General features: G+C 36.8%; 1 protein-coding gene across 7 annotated transcripts in view; it reads left to right on the top strand.

Annotated features, from left to right (window-relative positions):
• Fer (FER tyrosine kinase) overlaps positions 1-24479 on the top strand; it is a 485925-nt gene extending 461446 nt beyond the window's left edge. For all 7 annotated transcript variants that reach the window (XM_004625405.2, XM_023708326.1, XM_023708329.1 and 4 more), the window contains 3 exons: positions 16561-16715; positions 22022-22144; positions 23515-24479. In XM_004625405.2, coding sequence (XP_004625462.1) covers positions 16561-16715; positions 22022-22144; positions 23515-23657 — 421 coding nt within the window. In that variant the 3' untranslated portion in view covers positions 23658-24479. The remainder of the gene's footprint in view (positions 1-16560; positions 16716-22021; positions 22145-23514) is intronic.
• The last annotated feature ends 452 nt before the right edge of the window (positions 24480-24931 follow it).

Below are 24931 nucleotides of genomic sequence, written 5' to 3'. Positions count from 1 at the left end.
AAAGAAAAACTGGAAAGAGGGACAATTCAGTTTATAGCCCTAATAAATCCAGTAAGAAAACAAGTTCAAGGTCAACAGGGAGATGCCAAGTGAGGAGGCAGGAACGCACCAGTGAGGAGGTTCCTGCGGCAATCAAGTACAAGGAGGAAGCAGCAGTAATAGCTGCAGGCCTGTCCTGAGAGCAGCAAGGCTTTGCTTGGTTGGGTGTTTTACTGCTGACCCCCAACCCTGCACTGCCCATTCTTCCTGTTGAACTGTCATTCTCACTACTGCTAATAAATCTTCTGTATCAGTTGTTGCTACAGAAAATACTAACTCAAAACATAGTGGTTTAATACATACAACTGTTTCTTTCTTAATGTTCTATCAGTTTGTTTCAGCAGTATAAACTGGGTTCAACTCAGTGGCTTTCTGCTTTTCTCCTGTGGGTCATTTGAATGATTTCAAAAACTTAGCTGGGCCTGAAAAGTATAATACAGCCTCACACAGATAACAGGTATCTTTATAAAGGAGGCAGTAGGTTAGGTCTGCCTGTCTCCTTCCCGAATCTTCCTCTTTTTTCATACCCCCTCTCTGTTTTTTTTTTGTTTTTTGTTTGTTTTTTTTTTGTTTTGTTTTGTTTTGTGGAACTGGGGATTGAACTCAGGCCCTTGCGCTTGCCAGGCGAGTGCTTATTCTACTGAGCTATCTCTCCGGCCACTCTATGATTTCTTTTTTTTTTTTTTTTTTTTTTTTTTCAGAACCAGGGATTGAACTCAGTCCCTTGCACTTGCCAGGCAAGTGTTTATTCCACTGAGCCATCTCCCTGGCCCCTACTCTATGATTTCTTGTATGGGCTTTGTTGCCATTGAGCATGTTCCAAGAAGATAAGCAGAGCTGCAATGTCACTTGGGACTTAAACCCCAGAACTTTGTAGTATTTCTTCCACATTCTTCGAATCAGAATTAAAAGGTTAGCCCAGATCCAGTGGGTAGAGAAGTACAAAATATTATGAACGTATCTTTCACATTATATCTGTCTCTCAGCATTACTTTCAAATTTAAAATTTCTAGCACTAAAATTAATGTCCTTGTATACTCATCTGTACCTGTAGAAGTAAACTCTTGAGGGAAGGAATCAGGTAACCTTTAACATACAGAAGAAAATCTGTTAACTAGTAAAGCTTAAATAGTTAACCAATAGTGGACTGATTTTTGACATGTACATACATCATACATGTGCAGATATATGTATACATGCCCTGTTTTATATACTTTTAGTGGCTGACTCTGTGATAAGGTTAATGGAAAAAATATTTTGCAAAAACTACAAGGGGAATTGGAAATATATCTTCATTTTAAAATAATTTTTATATATGCCCAACGCTAACCATAGAATGCACTGATCTTAGAACTTACAAGGTCTTAAAACTTACAAACTCTTAGTAGTGTTTCTTTCAGTTCCCAAGTCAGGTAGCCAAATTATTTCCTTTCTTTTCTCATCATTGTCATTAAAATGTGTCAGATCATCCCTGGCCATATCACCCTGAACACACCTGATCTCATCTAAAATGCATCAGACCATATAGTCCCAGTTACATATTATCTAGCAGCATGTATTTTGTGTCATATTCATGACCATTTCTGTCAAAATAAGGTCTTAATAAGGAAAGTCTGTTTGCTAGTATGCCCTTAAATGCCCTGCTTTAAATAATCTGTTATTTAATATCAGTTGATAGCACTAAAATGATGACTTAGTATTTCTTGAAATGTAAAAATCCTGTCTTCTAGTTAAGTTTTCTCCTAGGCATTTACTGCAGAATTGGCTCGCATTACTGTGGTCACCACTGGTTGGAGGCCTGCCTCCACTGCTGTACACTGTTGCGAGTGCTACTCAGCAACTGTACATCATTCTCTAGTGATCTCTACACCCCCAAAGTTGCCAGAATTCTTGGGAAATCTTTAGACCTTGTATGCCTTATATAAATTATTTTGTTCACCTTGAGTATTTTGATACTTTTATGTAACTGTGGTCTTCAAGATGGCAAAAAGCTTTATTAAGACACCAAAATGATACGTATGCATTCAAAATACATTTTTACTCAGATAAACCTTGATGAATGCAGTATGCAGATGTTGTGTGAATTACATCAAACAATCACGTAATAATCATAGGAGGACATTTGGTGAATATTTTACATAATATTGTTTGAAAACTTTTCTGTAGAATTAGAAGAAAAAAATAGCTAATTTATGTGAAATCAAGTCTTAATAAAATACCAGAAAGTAAAGTCTCCCCAAATGTAATGGAGAATTAAAGTAGAATGAAGGCAGACTTTCCTGACTATTGAAAGAAGTATATTGACAGAAAAGAAATTGAATTTCAGATCTTTGTTTCAAGACAAAAATGAGTTCTTATAAAAGAAGTCCGTATGTGTAACTTAGATTCTTCTGTTTGAGTTTCATACACTGCAAGCCATCACAGGACTGAAGGGAAATTTATTATAAAGTCACCTGGAGTATCACTTTATAGACATAGAAAACATTAGAAATTGAAATACAAATAATAAAAATTTCATTTTGAAAGAATATAAGTGGGAAGCAGGAAAAGGGAGACACATGAAAGAAAAAGCATTATTTCTCTTGAATTCCCATAAATACTGAAATGCGTCTTCCACTGATAGAATACAGGTGTCACAATAATTCATAGACATTTCCCCTCTATGCAGTAGAAACTAAATTATCTTAAAGACACTTTCTGGGATAGTAAGCTAGATGAATCTGCCTTCCCACCTAATCCTTAGGAATGTGGGCCAGCAGTCTACTAACTATTGCCAAACCAGAGGTCAGGTGCCCATTGGCTCTACAGCTCCATGTGGTTGGGAGAACTAGGAGGCAGAACGTTTGGAAAACATATCCTACTGACCCTTCCAGAAAAATATAGGGTCAGTGGAATCTGTTGTACATAGACAGATTCCTTGGTTCTTCAGTGAATTAAGCACTACATAATCTACAGATCATTTTAATATTTAAATCTAGGTGCATTCCACCACAATTGAAGTGAATTTGGTCAATAATAGAGGAACATTTTGCAGACTATAAAAATGCAAATGATCCTGAGGCTCATTACCATATCTTGTGTATCATAGATTACATAGTTACTCTGTGCTTTTTCTGTCTTACTTTAGGCCCCCCTGTGACGATGTCTATCACACTGTGTCGGTAGAAACTGTAAGAAATGGTTATGGAGGATTCATTCTTTTATACAGAATGGGAAATACAATAGAAAATTTATACATATTGTAGTCTTCTCAATATGTTCCATATTCTGTAGCATAAGCACTGGGTCAAGAGCACTATTTCATTAAATTTAAACAGAAAAGAAAGCAAGTCTCAGGAATGAAACAGCAGACATCATTCTAGTTAGGAGTTGGAGAGTATAACTAGTCAAGATAAAATGAACAGTATATCAAAGTTACCAACAGAATACTTAGCAATGTGGAAAACTAAATTGGGGCTTTGAAGCAAGACAGTCTTGTGATCTTGGACAAATTAATTTAATTTCTGAGTCTCAGTGTAGCTATATCATAAAAAATATCCACACTTGCAAATGATGGTTTATAATAGGAATGATGAACTTCTTGGTATTGTGCTTGACACATAATAGGTGCTAAAACAATGGTTACTCTTGTTCTTATGGAACTGTGCATCACAGATTTGTTGTAGCTCACAATTATTCTATAGAGGCAAGCCAGAGGATTCCTGCATTGTGACTGGCTCTTGGGTGAACAGGATTGTTCGCTATGTGTGGAGTAGCACTGTTGTACAGTATTTAACCTCCCCAATGTGGCTTGCATTCAGTAGCTCCTGTCACTCACTATTGCAGTAGCTACACAGAAAACTCAGGAGGATCATCTACTGCTATTGCGTGGCTAGATTCATCCAGCCAGTAACAAGAAGACGGTGTCTTTGACATCAAGTATATAAAATGTTAGAGGCAAAGGAACCATAGGATGGTACCATGAACCCTGTTTCCTCCAAATTATCTGAGATGTTTCAAGTATACATGAAGCACCATCATAAACAGAATACTGCCTGTGTGACTCTCTATACAATACTGTTTATCTATTGATTACTGGATTATTTTAAAACATTGAATTCTTGGCAGATTTTTATCATATATTTTTACTGTTTATCATAAAATCTAGGGCTTTTACATTAGGGTGATACAGTGCAAAGAAGTTACACATTTTTTGATATTATACAGTGGTCCTCTTGCTCAGAAAAGTCAAGGAGTAGAGGTCTTTTTTCCAAGGCTCAGGAAAATGATGTATGGTATATGAGCTTATACAGTTCTCATGAGGTGTTTTTCTTATTAAGAAAAACACCTCATGAGAACTTCGGTCTCTAGATTCATAGTCCAGAACCCCTCATGGCAGAGATGTCTGCAGTACTTATTTGAGAAACAAAATCATGTGATGTAGTTAATATGTCAATTAGTATGCATGCAATTCAGTCCTGGCAGAGGATGGGTTATATGCAAACATTTAAAACAGCATCTAGCACATACAAAGCCTACAATAAATGACAGCTGCATATCATGATGGCTATTCAATTAAGAGTGTTTTTGTTACTTTTTTTCAGTCTGTTACTCAAAATAATTTACAGCATCCAAGAGTAACATTGTCAGTTGTATTGTTTGTCACTCAGGTGTGTAACCTTTGTTTTAAGTTATATTCTCAGAAAAAGTGAGGGTGGGTATTTCCAACATCTGCCTTCCAAGAGTCCTTTAGAAAAGAGGCTTTGGCAGTGAGGACTGAAGCCAGAGGTGGAGGCAGCTCTTCGCGGTGCATTTTACTGAAGCCTCACATGGCTGCTGGCCTGTGATGCCCATGCTTAAAACTGAGCTGCTCTGTTGAAGTTTAGTATAGTTCTGTGGACTAAAGATATTCAAATATTTACTTTCCATCAGTGTTTTTTAATCCCTGTAGTTCCCATAGATCACATTCTATTTATTAAGAGGTTTAGCAACAGGTCAATATTTACTTGAAATTTGTGCCCATAGGTAGTCTGTAGAGAGTTGTTATTTCATTTGATAGTGTAGCCCACAGAAGATAGAAAGTAAGAACAGTGCCTTAAAAGAGTTTCATTGGGCTATAGAAAGAGTGCCATTCTATAAAACTTTGTAAAGCCAGGTTCTTCAAGTAATACAAAGGAAGATGACTTTGGGCTTTTGAGGTAAATTTAGTACTAAAAATCTTATCACTGTGATTGGTTTTGAGTGTCTTTCAATATCTATATTTTCTTTTAAGAATATAATTGCTAAGCTAAAGAAAATAGTATATACAGTTTTTACTTGTGTACATCCACCTAGGATTCTCTTGTAGGGAAGTCACTCTCTACAACAGGGATACAACCAAAAAGATAGGAAACAACCACACATAAATAAGCGTTTACACAAATGCTGAGCACAACCAAGCATGACCATTTCACATTAAGCGGGACCACATTGAGTGTCGCCTCTCAGCCAGCCAGCTGCGTCAGGTGAGGAATTTGGTGCTCCAGCAGCCAGCAGAAACCTCACTAGAAGAAATCACCAAAAACCTTTTCTCCAGAGGATATAATCCAGCGAAAATCCCTATCTGCTAGTAAGAAGAAGTAATCTGGAGTAAATCACCAAGCTCACCCAGTACAACCTTTTGAAAAGCTACCAACCAAATGGCCTCTGATGCCCTTGGCCAGGGCACGATACCCCTTGCCACACAGACTTGCCATAGGATCCTGTGTCATCCTTGCTCTCCTGACTTTCCATGTACTATTCAGTCTTCCTTTTCTTCTTTTTTTTTACTGTCAAAACAAATCTGCTGTCATCCCAGTTCCTTGAGCTTCATAATATCTGACAATCTGTTAAAATAATTTATGCCCAAAGTGAGTACGTGATAATATGTGCCCCTTTTTTCACATTTGTGTTTTAGTAGTGGCTTTAAGCAAATGAAGACTCCAGCACAGTATTCCAGGGATTCTTGCAGGCAGCAGGGGAGATGTTTCAGGAGCAGGTTCTTTGGCTGTCACCACATGCACTGAACCAGCCCCGAGCAGTAAAATCATAAATTGTGCTGTGACTTCACTCACTCCATACCGGTTCAGGTGTTGCAGTCAGAGAGGCAGTGCTTCTGTTTCCATCCTCTTACAGTATTGGAACAATTTTTCAAAGAAAGAGAATAGGCATACTTTACTAATGGGATTAAGTTTTAGAGTTCTTCTGGGGCTTCCTTTGAGACCTCTTTTAAGAATAAACGCCCCGTGACCAGTGGGCACAGCACTCAGGAGGGAGGTGCAAGGGGAGGAAAGGCAGTGAAGAGCAATGTGGCAGCTGGAACACTGGAGTGAAAACACTGAAATTTGGGTGTGCTGAAAGGAGTGGTATGGGGAGTGCTTTGTATTTATTTGTGTTTTATTCAAAGGAAAGGGGCCAGGGAGATAGCTCAGTAGAATAAGTGCTTTGCTGGCAAGCGCAAGGGCCTGTGTTCAATCCCCAGTTCCGCAAAAAAAAAAAAAAAAAGAAGAAGAAAGACAGGTTAAATTCTGAAGTGGAGATAGCAACATCTGATTTACAGAAAAATCTTGCTATTTTGGCCAACCTCTGATCTTATCACTTTCAGCTAAATATATGCTTTGGTATTATTGATCCATTAAAAAAAACAATAATAAAATGAGCTCCAAGTGTCACTTCTACTGCCAAAGATATCCTGCCTCCTCCCACCTAGTGTTCTAGTTTGTTCTGAGGGTTCAGTGTTATTTCTATTATTGTGTACAAAATTTTGCAACTAGAAACCCACAATCCTGGGGCCAAGGAGATAACTTGGTGGTCTAAGCACCCGCTTGGCAAGTGCAAGGACCTGTGTTCGATCCCTGGTATCACATGCTGTGTTGGCCCCATGCCATGCCAGCCACTGAAACTGGGCATGGTGGCACACACCTGTAATCCCAGTACCGGGGATGCTGAGACAGGAGGATTACTGTGAGTCCAGGCTGTGTAGTGAGACCCTGTACTAAATAAAAATTTTTTTAAGTGTTCAGAAACATACTGTCCTACTATCCTTCCATCACAATACTCATATAGTGCTGAAAACAATGGCTGACATTTGTGTTCTTCAGAAAACAGATTTTTCACATTTCTTATTACAAAAACTGTCTTTTTTGGTCAGGACGCAACTTGACGTGTCACTTCCCTCATAAAGGCAATCAATATTGACTTATCTCATTGCTTAAAATCTAAAAGTTATAGCCATTGGCCATGGATTTAAGTGGTATGTCCTTTGATTAGATTCTAAAAGAGAATTGCTAGACATACTAAAAGGTATCTGAGAAGGTGATTTCATTGCAGACTTCAGGCCAGCTGGTCTGCTAGAGTATAAAACCTGCTTTCATTGACTTACTAGTTGTGTGACCTACAGACAAGCCCCTTAACTCCCTGTGCCTCAGTTTTATCATATGTATAGTAATTTCTATGTAATTTAATATACCTGAAAAGTCCTTTGAACAGTACCTGACACATAATAACTACTATGTAAGTTTTAGAACTAAGTTCAATAGCTTTATATTCATGTAGATAAAAAACTATCATATGGTGTATTCTACTTAGAGTGGGGAGACAGTAATTTTCTAACACATTGTTTCTGAGGCTAAAATTCGGGGCGGGGGGAGGGGTTGTTTGTTTGTTTGTTTGTTTGCGGAACCGGGGATTGAACTCAGGCCCTTGCGCTTGCCAGGGAAGCACTTATTCCACTGAGCCATCTCTCCAGCCCTAAAATTCAGGGTTTTTTAAAAAATTAAAAACTAAAATAAAATCCACAAATATGCTTGGGAAAACTATCTAAATATAAATCTCATGAGCTGGTGCTATGGATCAGTGTTACAGGACTCGGGTTCAACCTCAACAGAGAGATAAGAGATGTGCAGTGGTAATTATCTTCATCAGATTGTAAATCAATGAAAAATGCTTCATTTTTTTCTTGACCCCCTGGTCTATTGGTTTTCTTTCTTTAAAGACAATAAAAAAAATGAGAGGAAAGAAAGGAGAAAAGAGGAAAAAAGGGAGAAAAACACGCAAGTATATATACAAGAAGGCTGAGGTGATTATACTAAGAATTTCTAACAGTTTTTTGAAAATAGCAGTTATTGTGTAGAATCCTAACCTTGACTAACTGTGTGCTGATATTTGCAAACTAAGCAACTACTTTGAGGTGAGGAATGTGTAATACAGAAACCATGCCTTAAATACCTGTCATCTTGGTCTTCTAAATGTATATTGTTTCTAATGCCACATCAATTATTGCTGTACTTTCTTTAAAATAAATTTTTTAGAAAAAGGTAATAAAAGAAAAAGAGAGACAAAAGCAAAAAATTAAGATTTCTTGAAAGCATGCAGTAATATGCAGTAATTGTCCAATCTTGCATAACTATATCTGTTATTCTGAGGAATAGATTTGATGATAAAAATAGATAATATATCAATCATTGTTAATAGGCTATTCTTATTTTGAAAATCCGTAACATGTATCCGTTACCCATTTCTGTGTTTGTTTTTGTTTTTCTTGCTTTTGTTTTTACTCTTCAAGATAAAAGAAAATTATAATAAAAAAATAAAGACAATAAAAACAGTAAAAAATTAGAATGATACAGAATTTCACTAAACAAAATAATAGGAATTCATCAGTGGTTGTTATAATGCATGATGCTGTCTTCAGGTTAGTTGTTTATATTACCAGATATAAGCATACAAAATTGGTCAAAAAAGTTATAAGAAATTTAAAAAGAGAAGAAAAAAATTCAGTATTAACTGCTCCTTTCAGTAGACCAGCAGAAATCAGCATTATAGTTATCCAAACTATCCTGCATATATACATAAATATATCTTTTCCCCTTCCTTCTTTCTTTTGTCCTTTTCCCCATCCCAGTTCTTCCTTCCCTTTGAACGGATATTCTCCATAGAAGACCCCAAAAACTCCCCCAAGAGACTTGTAGATTAATAACCAAATTCAATAGCATAACAAGATACAAAGTCAACACTCAGAAGTCAGCAGTATTTCTGTACACAAACAACAAACACACCAAAAGAGAAATTAGGGAAACCATGCCTTTTATAATAACATCAAATGAAATGAAATACTTAGGAATCAACCTAACAAAGTAAAAAATGTATACTGTGAAAATTACAGTATTGTGACAAAGTCTGTTGGCTTTATGCCATGATTCAGTCAGAATGAGGAATGTCTAGGGCTTTAATGATGAGGCAGAAAGCACTAGGACATCTACCAGAGTGGCTCAGGGCTGGGCAATGGCAGGCATAATAAAGAGGACTATGGAGAGAAGATGGAGAAAAAAAGTGTCTGCCTTATCTCCCAAATGGGATTGTCATCTTCTCAGCTCACAGGCCATATCTTTTGTTCTGTCACCTTTAATACAGTAAACAGTCAGTAAGCAACACATGTACATTCCCTGAAGGCCTAATGTTTTCATTCACAGATTATGTCAAGAAAATACAATTTCCACTGACATGAACTTAATCCAGTCCCCAAAAAATTCATGTTCTGTAAATGATTTTATTATATGGAATTGAAAATATCTCTTAGTTCTAGATTAACCTCTTAGAGAACTGTACTCATCTTGGAAGACAAAACTTCAAGCTGGTGATGATACAGTGAAGGTGGTTATCAGAAGAGTAGTATATGTAGTTGTACAGCATGTATATTGTTTCAAAAGAAGAACAATAAAGTTCACTACAAACTGTGATTAAGACATGGGATTGGGATTCACATGCATATACTGCAGGTGTAATTGTCTCTGGTCAGTTCAATTCAGCCATTTAAGTTATTGCTAATATCAACCTATGTTAATAACTGTAGCTTAGATAAGTCCTTCATCTTTCTTAATTTTATCATCAAATCTTTGTAATTCCATATACATTTTAGAATCAGCTTGTCTTGTTCTACAGAAATATCAACTACAATTTTGGAAGGAAATATATTAAAGATACAAATTTTAAAGAATTGACCACTTTAATATCACTGAGTTTTCCACTTCATTAATATATTGGAATATCTTTCCATGTATTACTTATATATTTGCTGGATTTTCCTCAAAGGAAGTATGTATTTTGTTACTTATTTTTTTTAAATCAATGAATACCTTTTAAGTCCTTGTACGTGAACAACAATATATATTACATTTGTAAAACATCAGTCTCAGCATCCTCTTGATTAGTAAGCAACCTGAATATATTGTAGTATCTCAGTTATAGCCAAAGCAATATATCTTCTAACGTCTGTTTCTGTTGAGGTATGATGACTGGAAGGAAGATCAGGGTTGGAGAAGAACAAAAAAACCTGTGCCAATGTCCAGCTATAGGCTGGGTTTTCCTCCAGTCATGATTACTCAGGGCTCCTCCGTTGTTACTTATTTTTATGCATTTGCTTTATTGGCACAACTGTAAATGTAATTCATTTTCTAATTGCTCCCAGTATACAAGAATTTTTGTATATTAACCTTTTGTCTTACAACTGTGCTATATTCATTTATTAGTTCCAATTCTTATGCAAATTATTCAAACCTTTCTATGTAAAACAAAACTTGTGTCTGCATTATTGTTTTAGCTGGCAGCTTTTACTTTTTCATCTTATTTTAAAGATGACAGCCACCATAACAAAGATCCTTTCGAATAGAAGGGATGAAAGTAGGCATCTTTGCCTTAATCTCAGGGGAAAATAGCTTAGTTGTTTCCCACTGAGAATGTTGGAGAATCAATATTTTTGTATATGACTTTTGTCATGTTGAAGGAGTCCTTTAACATTTTGCTTGGAGCTTTATCATAAATTGTTGAATTTAATCCACTGTTTTTCCTGCATCCATTGGAATGATCATTCTCCACCCCCTGTATTCTATTAATCTAGTAAATAATATTTCTTTTTAAAATGTTAAACCAGTCTTGCTTTAGAAGGATAAACCCTGCTTGGTCATTGATATTACCATTTTTACAGTACACTGGATATGATTCACTAATGTTATGGATGCTTGGCTCAGTCTTCATGTGGGATATTCTTCTCTAATATCTTACCAGGTTTTGTATTAAGAGTTTTGTTAGTTTCAAAATGACTTTAGGTATTAAACTTCCTAGTTTGAGAAAATTTGTATAATGTTATTTCCTCCATGCATATTTGAAGGAACTTACTAATGAAGCCATTTGAGTTGTAGTTTACTTTGGGGAATTTTTTGTAGTAGATATAGAGCTATTTAGATTTTTAATATTCTTCCTTTGTCAATTTGGATAAGTTGTATTTTTGAGAAATGTGTATCCATTTCATCTAAACTACCAAATTTGTTGGAATAATTTTTTTCTAATAACTTATCCTTTCAGTACCTGTAGAATTAGTAGTAGTAACTCCCTTTCATTCTTGATATGGTTCTTTTAATTATACTTATATTATATTGAATTCTTGACTTTTATGCTATATCACTTCACATCATTTCCTGAAGTGGTTGTTCTGAAGTATATATAGCTTACCTTTCATAGGGTTAATGTTGTACTGCTTTATGTAAAATGTAGAAAACTTGTAACCATATAATACTATATTTGCTTTAAATATTCAATCATTTTAAAGAACTTATGAGAACAATCTTTTATCTTTGTACATCCTTGTGAGCCTGTCAAGTAAATTTTTAATTTTAGATGCTTCATTTTTAAGTTCTAATAGTTCTAAGTCTTTTGTGGTTCTAAATTTCTACTGAGAACTTCTGATTTACTGTCCATTTCCAGTATATTTTCATTTATGGACTACAGTTACAATGGCTGCCCAAAATTAATTTCTTGTGGTTGCAATATCTGATTATCATGAGTTAGGTATGAGTTGTTTGCAGTTTCCATTCACCTTTAGAATTGATCTTTTGCCTTTTTTAAAATGCTTTTTTATGTTCTATTTGGTTTGTTTTGGGGGTGAGGGTAGAGATTTGATCCATGACCTTGAGCCTGCTAAGCACACACTACCAATAAGCAATAACCCTAGCTGTATTTTCCTTATTCTTTTAAAGTATGAATTATGCCCTTGATACTATTATTATATTGTATAGGCTGTAAGTCCCCGTTGTATTCCCCTGGAGATTTTCTACTAAAACAAAATCATTAACAATCATCTTGGCTAGGTCAAGACTACAAATTCTGCCTTTGATTGTCTTTAGCACACAATCAATCCTGTTACTTTAAGCCAGGCAGTTATTTAAACGTTTAATTTTCTGAGTGGGTTCAGGTTTGCCTCACAGATTTGTAACTCGGGTATTAGGCTGAGATACGTGCAGGTTTACATATGGAACCAGGAGAGCCTTTTCTTTGGCTCATAGGTGCCCCTTTTTCTAAGTTCCTTTGTTAAGTAAAAATAAAGACATGGTTTCTTGTGCTTCTGTCTTATATTACTACATAAGTAGAGCTCAAATTCAGGGGAGAGCAGCAAGAGAAATGAGAAGGGACTGAAGGGACCAGGGTACTCACACCCAAACGGTTGCCTTTGCAAGTTTTTGCTCAATTCTTAAGTCTACCTACATTTACCTTGAAGAACCTCCAAAGAGCATACTTGTTAGCTCATCTTGAGGTTTTAGTTATAATTGGCAGGATCATGGATTATGACCTTACTTTGCCATACCAGAACAAGAGCTACAGAAGGTAGATTTTGAAGACAGACTGGGTCCAGAATTTAAGAATTACTGTGCTACATTATTTGTCTTCTTCAAAGTTTTTGAATATGTTAATTGAGACAGGGCCCATGAATCCAGTATATCTAGAAGCACTCAAATTCTTCAACAGATCATTGTTATTAATTAACAATAGATTTAATGTTTAATAACTTGGGAGTTATTGAGCAGTTTTTTTCCCATCTTGAGAGAGACTAAAAGGTGAAAGAAGGGAAATTCCTAAATCTACCTTAAAGAAATAACATACAGCCTGACTCAAAAATTCTTAGTCAATAAACACCAGTGCCTTTCTGGATCCTGCTTTGTGTAGTGATGAAATACATACAGCAAGAAATCTACTAAATCTTCCACACACCTATAAAGTACAGAAATTTCATTACCTCCAGAGATTCTCAATATGTAAGTAAGATTGAGTCCATCTTTAGAAGCCTGTTTTATAAACCTGGCTTTCTATCATGAGTTTCCACGTGGTGGCTCCTTTTCCTTGTGATCATGACATGCCTTACATACTCGTTTTAAAAAATAGTTTATACATCCGGTACCAAGGCCTCTCGTAACAACAACAGTAGCAACAGTGGCCTCAGTAATAATACATTCATATTTGAAACAGTAATAGTAGCACCTGGAAGACCTCTTTCAGCCACATTATGTGTTCAGTTACATGACAAACATTGTCTCACTTAACCCTGTTAAGTTCTGTTTTTTTAAATGAGTAAAATGAAACACATCAATGCCACACATGTAATAACAGCTAGCACCTATTTTATACAGCTGAAAGTAGGAGTTGTAGTTCCTGAGCCAACATGGATGGCTCCTTCTTACAGATTAAGATAGTGAAAGCCTGCTTTATCTATTCACTTATCACTCACTTTGTCTGGCGATACACTACAAGTGGGAGCTCATGGTAATCTGCTATATTTCAGATCTGGGAAGTGAGTCAGAGCTGTAATTTTAAATTTGGATTTCTTGGAAGGTTTTCCATTATGAGACTTGATCTAATGAATAAAACTAATCTTAGCAAACTGGTAAAACAAGATTTCACATGCTTGAATGGCTTTAGATACTACTAAAGATTTCCATTAAAATATAAAATATTTCTCTGATTATCAAACTTTCCTTAGGAATCATCACCAGTCAGCAGTTTATATGTCACTTGCTCAAAATATGTCCCATGTTACATATAAATTAGACTTGAATGTTTTGGAAGTCCTGAGTCATATTCAGTGTTCTGAGAGCCATTACAAAGATAAACATAATAACTTTATCAATGGAAAATAATTTTAAAAGAAGCATAGAATAGACAGCTTTTAGTGGAGAACATTTATAGGATAAAATAGTACTTGTACATTCATTCAAGTTATTCCTGACCACCTACTATGTGCAACATACTATTCTGGGCATTGGGAATATAACTTGGAAAGCACAAATAGATCCTCTCACTTCTTAGATTCTGAAGACCTTTCCATCGTAATTGTCAATTTTCCCTTCTGCATTGGTTTTGATCTATCATATTATTTATGTGTTATAATTTATGTATTTTATAATTCATTCTTCTAGGAAAATAAATTCCTTTGACATGAAATTCTTCTCTACTTACCTCTCCAAATTGCCTGCACCCTTTACAGAACATGTGCTCAGAACATGTATCTCACGCTGGCCATATAGCTCAGTGGATTAAAGTGCATGCTTAGGCAGATGCAGGGTCTGGGGTTTGATCCCCGGTGTGCCATTCCAGCCCCGCCGCTAGGGGGCACTGAGACAGCAACAGAGACTGGGCATAGTGGCGGGCACCTGTAATCCCAGCACCTGAGAGGCTGAAAACAGGAGGATCACTGTGAGTCTAATCTGTGTAGTGAGACCCTATAGACCCTGTACTAAATACATTTAAAAAAGAAGAGGTATCTCCACTTATGATTCTCTTTTCTCATTATCTTTATACACATTTCAATCATGCTTTTGTACTCATCACTTCACTGAAATTACCCTTGTCAGCGTCTCATTAAACCACGTCACTCAGTCCACTAACCAGTCTTCATGCTTACCTTCTCAGTAATTAATAGAGTTGATCACTATTTCTTGAAAATTTTTCCCTCCCTTAAGTTTTTAAGCCGCCACTCCCCCATACCATCACTGTTGTAGGGCCTAATCCTTCAGTCCCCTTTTAAAATTCTTCCTATACTCTCTAGGTGAAAGCATTTTCCAATCCTATAGCTTCTACTACTGTCTTAAGCTACAACTCTTAGACTTCCTTAGACCTCTTCTGACCTCCAAACTGCTGTATCCAAATTTCTATTCAATATCTATATTTGAATATCTAATAGAACTCTCAAAATTAATATGTTCTACATGTGTATGCATGAGCCAAGAAAGAAAAATCTAACAAACGGAAACCAATTTAGTAATTCCTTACATTAAAAAACCTAGTAATAATCCAAGAGATAGCCAGTTCAGAACATGTGCGGCAGCTCTGCACTTAGCAGCAAGCAGGCCCCTGATTTCTCACTGCTCTTCCAACAGTAGTGTGTTTACTCTTGGTGGAGGATGGACATTCACACCCGCCGTCATGCACATCCAGGTTAGCAAAGGGACAGCATGATGATGCAGCCATTTCCTTCCAAAGAAACGCCCTAGAAATTCTAGGTAACTTATATACTTACATTTCATTGGCCAGAATGTAGAGTATGGGAGGCGGAAAAGCATAGCATTTAATATTCAACTAAAATAACAATTTTACTAACATGAATGAAATAGTCATTAGGAGACAACTGGCTGCCTGGCACATGCCCTAAATTTGACCTCCACTTCAGTTGTTTGGTTAAATGTCACATTATCAGAGAGATGTCTCTACCAGCCTGTCTACACTGAGATTCCCTTTCCTTTATACAACTTTTATTCTTTTCCACACTCAGCACTATGATTTTCTCTGTGTATATGCCTGTAAATATTCACTGTTATATAAATATCTATATGTCAATTTGATTACTGAATGCCCTCCCCAAAACAGTTAGAGTAGGAACTTGGTACTTTTTCCTGGCAGATAAAGTTGTTCAACAGAGACCTCTCTGAAGAGAGTGTATTTGAAGGAAGAGTCAGCTATGCAGAAGTATAAAGGAAAACTCTCCAACCAGAGGAAGCAGTTAAGTCAAAGGCCCAATGGAAGAAACAGTCCTGCCATGTTTAGACAAGGCATCCAGACCTTAGAGACAGTAGGGCTGGAATATACTTAGTGGAGTGAGAAGGTGAAATGGGAATGACAGCCAGATCTGTAGGTAAGGTTTTCCCAGCCCCTGTGCCACCTCAGCTGTTTTCCAGCTTTTGGGATGCTCTAGGGCTAATCTGTTAGGAGCTACTCAGGGGCTCTAGGTATATGTCATTATAAATGGAAAGTTCAGTTCTCAACCACACTAGCCACACTGCAAGTATTCAGTAGGCACCAAGTGCTACTTTTTTCGGCAATGCTGGTAGTGAGCGTTCCATCCTCACAGAAATTTCTGTTAGGCAGTGCTAACCTAAGAAAGCCAGTGAAAGGAGAAATAACGCCAAGCTTGCTTAGCCACCTTGTGATTTTGTGTCTTAACTCTGTAATCAGTGTTTTTCTATTTAAATGGAAATATATATAATGTCTAGAAAACTACCTGTGGCTTGTTACATATGCAAATGTTCTCAGGGATGATTTTTGCCTATGACAGAAGATGGGAAGGACTAGTAAATCACAAGCTAAATTCTTAACCTTCTTATAAATGCATTGCAAATGTAAAAATGCAAAGTGTGGAAGTTATAAATATGAAAGCAGCCTTCAATTTGTTTTAATAGGTATTTTCTATGTCTTTTTATAACCCAGGGACCTTGCTGCAAGAAACTGCCTAGTAGGTGAAAATAATGTTCTGAAAATCAGTGACTTTGGAATGTCTCGTCAAGAGGATGGTGGCGTGTATTCATCTTCTGGCTTGAAGCAGATTCCCATTAAATGGACAGCACCAGAAGCTCTTAATTATGGTAAGAATGGACAGTTTTTCCTTGTTGGTGGTAAAAATGGACTGTATCAGCACAAAACATTCACAAGCAATATTACAGCGCTAGAGTAGGCTCCAAGAGAGAATGATTGGAGGATGAACACGAATAATATATAAATGCTTATCCCTCGCATTAGACATAAACACAAACTTAATTCATTGAAATTATTGATCAGATTTTAGTAAGTAGGATTGCTAGATAAAAAAGTAGGCATAAGCACTTTTAAATAGGACTCTAGATTGGAGAAATTTTATGCAAAAGTAATTATTATTTTATAGATGCCACATAGAGTAAAAGTGTCACTGCAGCTCTGTACCATCTCTTTGAATATTATAACTGATCCGATAACCTTATTTAATGTTGGGTTCCTAAAACATCAAGTCAGTTGATTCGTTAGTTTCACACTCCAAAATTGACATGTTTTCTTAACCTCTCAGTTTCTGGAATTTATATAAATCTTGAAAAAAGTAGGAATGAAATTTTAAAATAGCAGGATTTTTTTTTCATGTGAACTTTATATGTCCTTGAAAGTAGAAATAAGTATAGCTTGCATTATCTGTAGCTAGGATGAAACAAAACATAGAAGTGGATAACCCCTCAAGAATTCATGAAAGGGCTGGAGAGATAGCTCGGTGGTCTAAGCACCTGCCTGGCAAGCACAAGGACCTGAGTTCAGTCCCCGATATCCACATGTTGTGCTAGCCCTGGAACCCTAGGCATGCCGTGCTGGACACCAACACCAGGCGTAATGGCACACACTTGTAATCCAGGTTCGGGGCAGGCTGAGATAGGATGATCACTACGAGTCCAAGCTGCATAGCGAGACCCTGTATCAAATTAATTAATTAAAGAAAATTTAAGAAAAAAAAGACTAGATTGTGTTTTAAATAAAATTAGAAGTTATACTTTCATTATTGTGAACAGTATATAAACCTAGAGGTTGGTGAACAAATATATATTTTGAATAAAAATCATAAAATGATATTTTATGAGCTAAAAATGAAAAATTACCCCATCATGAAAAGTTATAAGGAATTTATAAATGTCCTAATTTAATGCCTAAGTGAAACCCAAAGCTATACAAAAATTGAAATAAAATCCACACAATGTGAAATTAACTATTTTAAAGTACATAATTCATTAGCATTCATTCATTCATTAATGACAAAGTTGGGCAACCAATATCTCTATCAAATCTCCAATTTTTTTTCCCATCATTCCAAAATAAAATTACAGGGCCAGCAAGATAGCTCAGTGGTCTAAAGCTCCTGCTTGGGCAAGCTTAGGCGAAGCTCAGGGACCACAGTTAGATCCCTAGCACCACATACTATGCCAACCCTGCCCCCAGGCCACAAAAAAGAAAAGAAGAAACAAAATAAAATTACACAGTTAAATATTTTCTCTTTATTTGTTCACCATAGCATGACAACTACTATTCTGCTTTTTGCAAACTAACACTGCTTGCAAGGCTCATTCATATTGAGCATTATCAGTACTTCCTTCATTTTTAAGACAATCATATTTCATCTTGTAAATGTACCTCAGCTTGTTTATTCATTCATCCATTTCGTGTAAATTTGGGCAGTTTTCACATTTTGGCTGTTGTGAAGGATGCTACATTGTGTGCAACGGTTCATTGAAGCACCTACATTGAGAACAGCAATATGTTAATACTAAAACCATGCATGAAGACTAAAACCATGCCTTGGTCTTCTAAATGTATATCATTTCTAATGTCATATTAATTATTTCTATACTCCCTTTAAATTTTTTTAAAACAGGTAATAAGTGAAAATGAGAGACAAAAAAAAAAAAAAAAAAAAAAAAAAAAACAGTTCATTGAGTGCCTATATTCAATTTAGATATATACTCTACCATAGGTGATTTTATAGTTAACTTTTCGAGCAACCACTAATGTTTCCCAGATAAAGCTTTTGAATGTAGTTGGTTGAGAAGGTACAGGGCTGACTCACATGCCGTAGGAATTCCAGGTCACCCTTTGTCTCCCATGTGCCACCAAAAGAGACTTCAGTGCATTTCCTACTGACTCCAAACCAATCGATTATTATAACCCAGGGAAGTGGCAGTCCTGCTAATTTCCACAGTGATTCTTTTCTGGTATGGTTGTTATTATTCTAGGGCTATATTGTGGAGGGGAACAAACACAGGATAAATGATGACAAAACATTTTTAAATGCAAAGGCAGCTATAACTGGACCTGAGAGTCCCTAAAAATTTACCAGTCAAATCCAGCTCTCTGGAATTTGTTAACCAGATTCTCTACCTTATAAGTAGAAAAAAAAATTACTCTTTTTAAGCAGTTATACCAAATAAAATTTTACCTCTTGACCACAATATATTACAATTTAACTGAACCTAGCTAAAGTATTTACATATTAAAGTTCTAACTTTCTTTTTTTTTTTTCTTTTTTTTTGTACTGGGGATTGAACTCAGGACCTTGTGCTTGCCAAGCAAGTGCTTATTCTCCTGAGCTATCTCCCAAACCCTTAAAGGTTCTAACTTCATATTGCCTTTAACAGTCAGACCTAAAAGCTATTTAATAAGAACAAGTATGAAGATTTTTGATGGATGAAGATACATTCTTTAGCTGTCTATAATACTAACTTTATAAGATGTGACATAATTCAGATGACACAGAAGCAGACAAGGAAAGAATCTGCAGTATTATCCAATCCAGTGGAGAAATTCCTGAAAGAGTCTACAAGCCACAGGGTACCCTAATAAATTGCCTTAATTCTCATAAATATTAAAGTATTAAAGACTGGATCTAAATCCTTACATTTTTTAAACAAGAAAAAAATATAAATATTTTAGAAAGTTCTATTTCTTGTTCTACCTCTTTCATGTTTTATATGAATAACTTTTTGTGTTCTGTTTGTACTCATCTCCACCTAAAATAAAATCATATTTGTCTGTAATTGAAAAGAAAGCTTTACACTTGTGGACACAGTTAGCCTCATTTTCAAGAATGTTTTCTTCTCCACTGATTCTTTTCTTCACTCTTGCCTCCAACTGTAGAAAGACTGCCCAGATCTCCCATGAGGTTCGGTGTCAGGGCAGATGGAAAAAGCCTCCCATCTGAGGAACCTCTCAAAACTTTGGATTAGGGCTGTGGAATAAACTTGGTTAATACTGTTAACTTTTAAGGCTAGGTGTGTGCACCTGTAATCCCAGCTTTTGGGAGGTTGAAAACAGGAAAATCACTACAAGTCCGATCTATGTAGTGAGACCCTTTAGACCCTGTAGTCTCTGTACCAAATACATAAAAAAAAAGTTAATTTTTGAAAAGATGATACATATACTTGTTTTGGGAAAATCAGATAATCCTAAAGGACCTACAGTGCACCCCTAACTCTAGCCACATAATTTTCCTTCCTAGAGGCAAATATTCTTATGCGTCTTGTGTGGAAAGACTCCTCAGCAGCCTTTCGGTATATTATTTTCCCCCAACAATTTGATTTTGAATTCAGAAAGGAAGCAGCCTCATAAATGTTGCTACCATCCTCAGTCACAGCTCTCACCAGTGGTTCTGTTTGTGCTCATCTCCACCTAAGAAATAAAATCATATTTGTCAGTAATTGAAAAGAAAGCTTTCCACTTGTGGCCTGGCTGTAGGAGCTGCTGATTTTCTAATTTAAGCAGTGAGGTATAACAGGTAGACTCTGAACTGCAGGGGAGGCAGGGTTTCAGTTGAAAGTCCAGAGTCAGCTCTGTTGTCGGCTGCAGGCCTTGATAAGCCATCCCACCATACACTGCCTCTGCTCCCTAATTTCTAAGATGATGATAATACTTTCTCTCTGTAGAGAAGAGCATGAAATGAGAGAAAGGCCACAAAATCCTATGCCATACATCATGGCTTGTCTTGGCCTATTAAAATTATCCAGTAAAATCAAGTTCACAAGTCAGAGTTAGAGTTAAGTTATAAGTTTCACTTCTGGAATATGATTTTTGGTTTACATATAATGTGCCTTTCTTGATCTCTGCCAAGATATTATCTGCAAAATGAAACATTTGACTCTGGATAACTTCCTTTAAAAAGAAATTAGTCTTAACTTGTAGCTATTGAATGACTTTCATGAAAAGCATTAAATTATTGGATGCCAAACATGAAAAGTGCTGATACCCAGTGAAGAACACTAATCTTCTATAAAGCAGCATAGTGAATGTCCTTAATTACTGTCTACTAAGAAGGGAGCTACTTCACACAGCTGGAGCCACCAGTAAATACACTGCAGCCTCAGTACAGTCACCACAGCACAAGCACACTCCTTTTCATTCTCCTTTCTCAGAGAAAAGGTTATTCTATTTTAAAGCCACATGACATTTTTAGAGGGACATTTTTAAATCCTGAAATGGCAGAGTTAAGGCAAGAAGCTACATGAGGGATTGAAAATAAAATCATTTAAAAAGTTTCACCACTGTAGATGGAGTTTAGTTATGATAATTTATGTCCTGTACATCAAATTAAATAAAGCTAAAATGTGTTGGGAGACTCTTGGAAATGCTTCTCCTCCTAGCCTGTGTCCCTCTGTCTTCTCCAAAAGACATCTTTATTCTTATCACTGTACTTCTCCTAAAGGCTGCCAAACAATACATTTTAAGAGTTTAGTTCATAGAACTCAATGAAACAGGTGCCCCAAGATATTTTGGCAAAACAAGATACCATGTCATTTGAAGTTGTTTTGATCAGCTGGCTGTGTTAATTTCTACTCTATTCAAAACACAAAGAAAAATTTATTTTCCATAAATGAAACTATCAGCAGAGAAAATGAGACCTTTAAGCATGTAAGAAAATCTGTAAACAATGACATGCAAAAAAATTGAAGTTAAGAAACTTTCCTTATTGCTTTAAGTTTGTTGTTTTAGTGGAAAGAAAATGATGTGGATGGAAGATGAAATTGCAGGAATCCATTCGAGTTAATCTTCTAGGCACTGATGTCTACAATTTAGTTTTTTCTGTTTTCTCTATAAATCATTCATCTCATTCATATACCATAGGGAAGTAAGGTGATATGCTTGCTGAATACCTGTTCTTTGGGGTAAGGTTGAGGGTGATGGCTTAGCTGTTTTGATTAAACCAACAGCCCTAAGATTGTTCATTTAATTGCTAACACTACTAGTCCTAAAATTTAAAACCAGCCAAGAGAATAAGATCATCAGTTATTGAGTTCCTTGGACAGGTAAATGTGTGAATATGTGACCAACAGAAACAGTCACCTTTTTGTCTCCATGCCTCATATATTTTTGGCTGTTGTTCACCTTCTAGGGAGATACAGTTCTGAGAGTGACGTGTGGAGCTTTGGCATTCTCCTCTGGGAGACCTTCAGCTTTGGAGTGTGTCCATACCCTGGAATGACAAATCAGCAAGCACGAGAGCAAGTAGAAAGAGGTAAGCCAAAGAGTGGACAGTAAGAGTTCAGAGCCGGCCCCGGGGCATCTGTGGGGTAGCTTGGTAGGTAGGAGATGCTGCCTGTGCTGTGCAGGTACAGAGGGAGAGAGAGATGCAAGATGCAGCTAATCTGCTTTGGAATCCCCTGGATTCCAAAGGATTGCAGTGTGCAAACCTGCCAGCCTGGAGAATGAGTGATTACTTGGGGATGAAATTTAGCCCCTCGGGGCCCTCCATTATTGAACTATCTCCACTGAGATAGCAATGGGGAGAATTACAGAAGCCCAAAGCCAAAAACTCTCCAGCTGTTATTTAGAATATTAGTATAAGAGAAAAAGCAGAAGAAAACCAGTTTGGGCAAGGACTTGTCCCAGGCTGGGCAGTTTTTCTTGGGGAAAGGGGAAGGACAATGACCAAACACAACATGCTTCACTAAGTCATCCACTCCTCGGCCAGTCTCCTGCACTATACAATGAAAACAAGTATGTTAAAGGACCACAGCACACGAGATGTGGAGAGGGCCAGGCTTTTCTTCCATCTCTCCTCTGCCTAGTAGGATATCTGCAGTGTCCCATTACTCTGTCTTCAAGAGAATCAGGATAGTGGTTTTTATCCTCTTCCTGCTTCTTCCAAACCCAATAAACCCCTTGTAATATTGCTAACTGAAGTGCTTTTAGTCTTCAGGAGTAGCACTTCTGAAGAAACGCTTTGTGCTCCCAGATCCAAGATAGGAATGACTAGGTAGTGATCACACCTTTCTATTGGTCTACAGATTGAACAAAAAGAACACTCTAGATAAAGTGGCAGGACCTGGCATCTGGGTACCCAAGGGAACCAGGGTTGTGGTTACAGAATTAACTGGGTATAGGAGGATGTGTTTCTAACCTCCTTCCTACTTCTCCTGTATACCCTACTTCCTAACCAAACAAACACAACATCCCACACATGCCCGGGATCCTGCCAGGATACCACTTGTACAATAATATGACTCATATTCATTTACACGTCACTGTTGAACAAGTGTTTATAAAATCCTCCTCTCTTTTCATCTTCAAAAACATAAGTTGTAGAGATGATTTTTTAAGACTGCTCACAAATTTTAAGTCTAGAAGCAAATAGAGATACTAAAATATTCATTTGTATATGCATATTTTACTTCAGTCTTTCTGACAAATGAATAAAAAATGTTTTTGAATTAAGTGATAGCTCCAGTATTAAATTCTATATCACTTATGGGAAATAGAATTGAGCCTTGAAATCCATTTTTATTTCTCTTATACCTACAACATCAGGCACTAAATTTTTCTAAACTGCAAACATTTACAGCTTATCTGCATTTTAAATCCTCTGTTATTCTCTTGGGTCTCTAGGATACCGGATGTCAGCCCCTCAGCACTGTCCAGAGGATATCTCTAAAATTATGATGAAGTGTTGGGATTATAATCCTGAAAATCGCCCTAAGTTCAGTGATCTTGTAAGAGAGCTCGATGTCATCAAGCGGAAAATCACATAGTCTCAGCAGCGTGCCGAGCTTCCCTTCAGGACTCTGTCCAGCAGAATAATGCTGTTGTTCTTGCTAACAATGAGTTTATACTGCATTACCTGCAACCATCTTCTAAGGTTATTTTTTATTAACTGGGGTTTTAAAAAACATGTTCCACTTTAAAATATGTCAATGTCAAATGTATTCAAGAAGTAGTCCCACAAAGGGTTTTATGAGCGATCCTGCCATCTTAGGCTACTGTAAATACAAAAGCACAGGCTCTAAATGTGTGAAGGATAAAAACCAGTCCATCTTCGTTCCATGTAGGACCACTGATGTTTCTCAGGGGTTTCCTACCTCAGGCACAGCTCACAGGCTGCTGTCTTTTGCCATGGACCTACTCAGCTGGTGCTATAAACTGCATCAGTAATTGTACTTGCAGGATACATTCCAGCCACAGTTGTGTCTCTGCTCGGCCAAGGGATCAGAACTTTAAATATAATCTTGTTATAATCTTGTATTGGGAATTACTTGGATCTCCCAAGGTTTGTCTTTGCTTTTTTTGGCCTGAAATAAGCCCAGTAAGAGCCATCTTGCTCTTGCATTATTAAAGTTGTTTTCTTCCTCTTTGGTCTGAGCATCAGAAAATGATGCATGCAGTGTCCCCAAAGAGCACACGGTTAGAGTTTAGGCAACTGCTTTTAAAGGATGTTATAGAGAGCTGGACAGAAAGATCCAGGTATAACCAGGTATGACCAGGAGGGGTCTCTGGGAGGAAGAAAAGCAGCCAGAGGGCTCATCAGAGTAGAAAATAGAGACATAAAATCTGCCTTCTTCCCAGGGTTGTTCCTTTGTAAATGCATACACATCTCCCATATCCCTTTTATGTTTTCTGCATTCATCACAAAGGTCTGTGAGAGTGTTTTTGGGTTTTCTGTGTATATTTTTCTTTTTGTGGCCACCACAATATTTTTTTTTAGAGACTGTGCTTTTCCAGAGATATTGTGACACTTTTGTTTTTGTGTGGTCTTCTTTTAGGTGTTGTCTTCTAATGTTTTTTTTTCTAGCGCTCTTATTTTTGTTTTTGTTTTTTATATATATTTTTGGGGGGGGATATACACACACACACACACACACACACGCGCACACACACACACACATTTTGGAGCGCGGGGGGGGGGTCTGTGATATAGGGTTTTGTGGTGTCGTGTGTGTTTTAGAGAGCGCGAGCTGTGGTTTTTGTTCTCCTTTTTCCTTTTTCCCTTTTTCTGTGCTTTTACTGTTCTCTGTGGGTGTTTTTCTCT

Source organism: Octodon degus, unplaced genomic scaffold, assembly GCF_000260255.1.
Source record: "Octodon degus isolate 3935 unplaced genomic scaffold, OctDeg1.0 scaffold00009, whole genome shotgun sequence".
Taxonomy (NCBI): domain Eukaryota; kingdom Metazoa; phylum Chordata; class Mammalia; order Rodentia; family Octodontidae; genus Octodon; species Octodon degus.
Note: the sequence above shows the minus strand (reverse complement) of the source record. Positions and strands in the feature narration are given on the sequence as shown.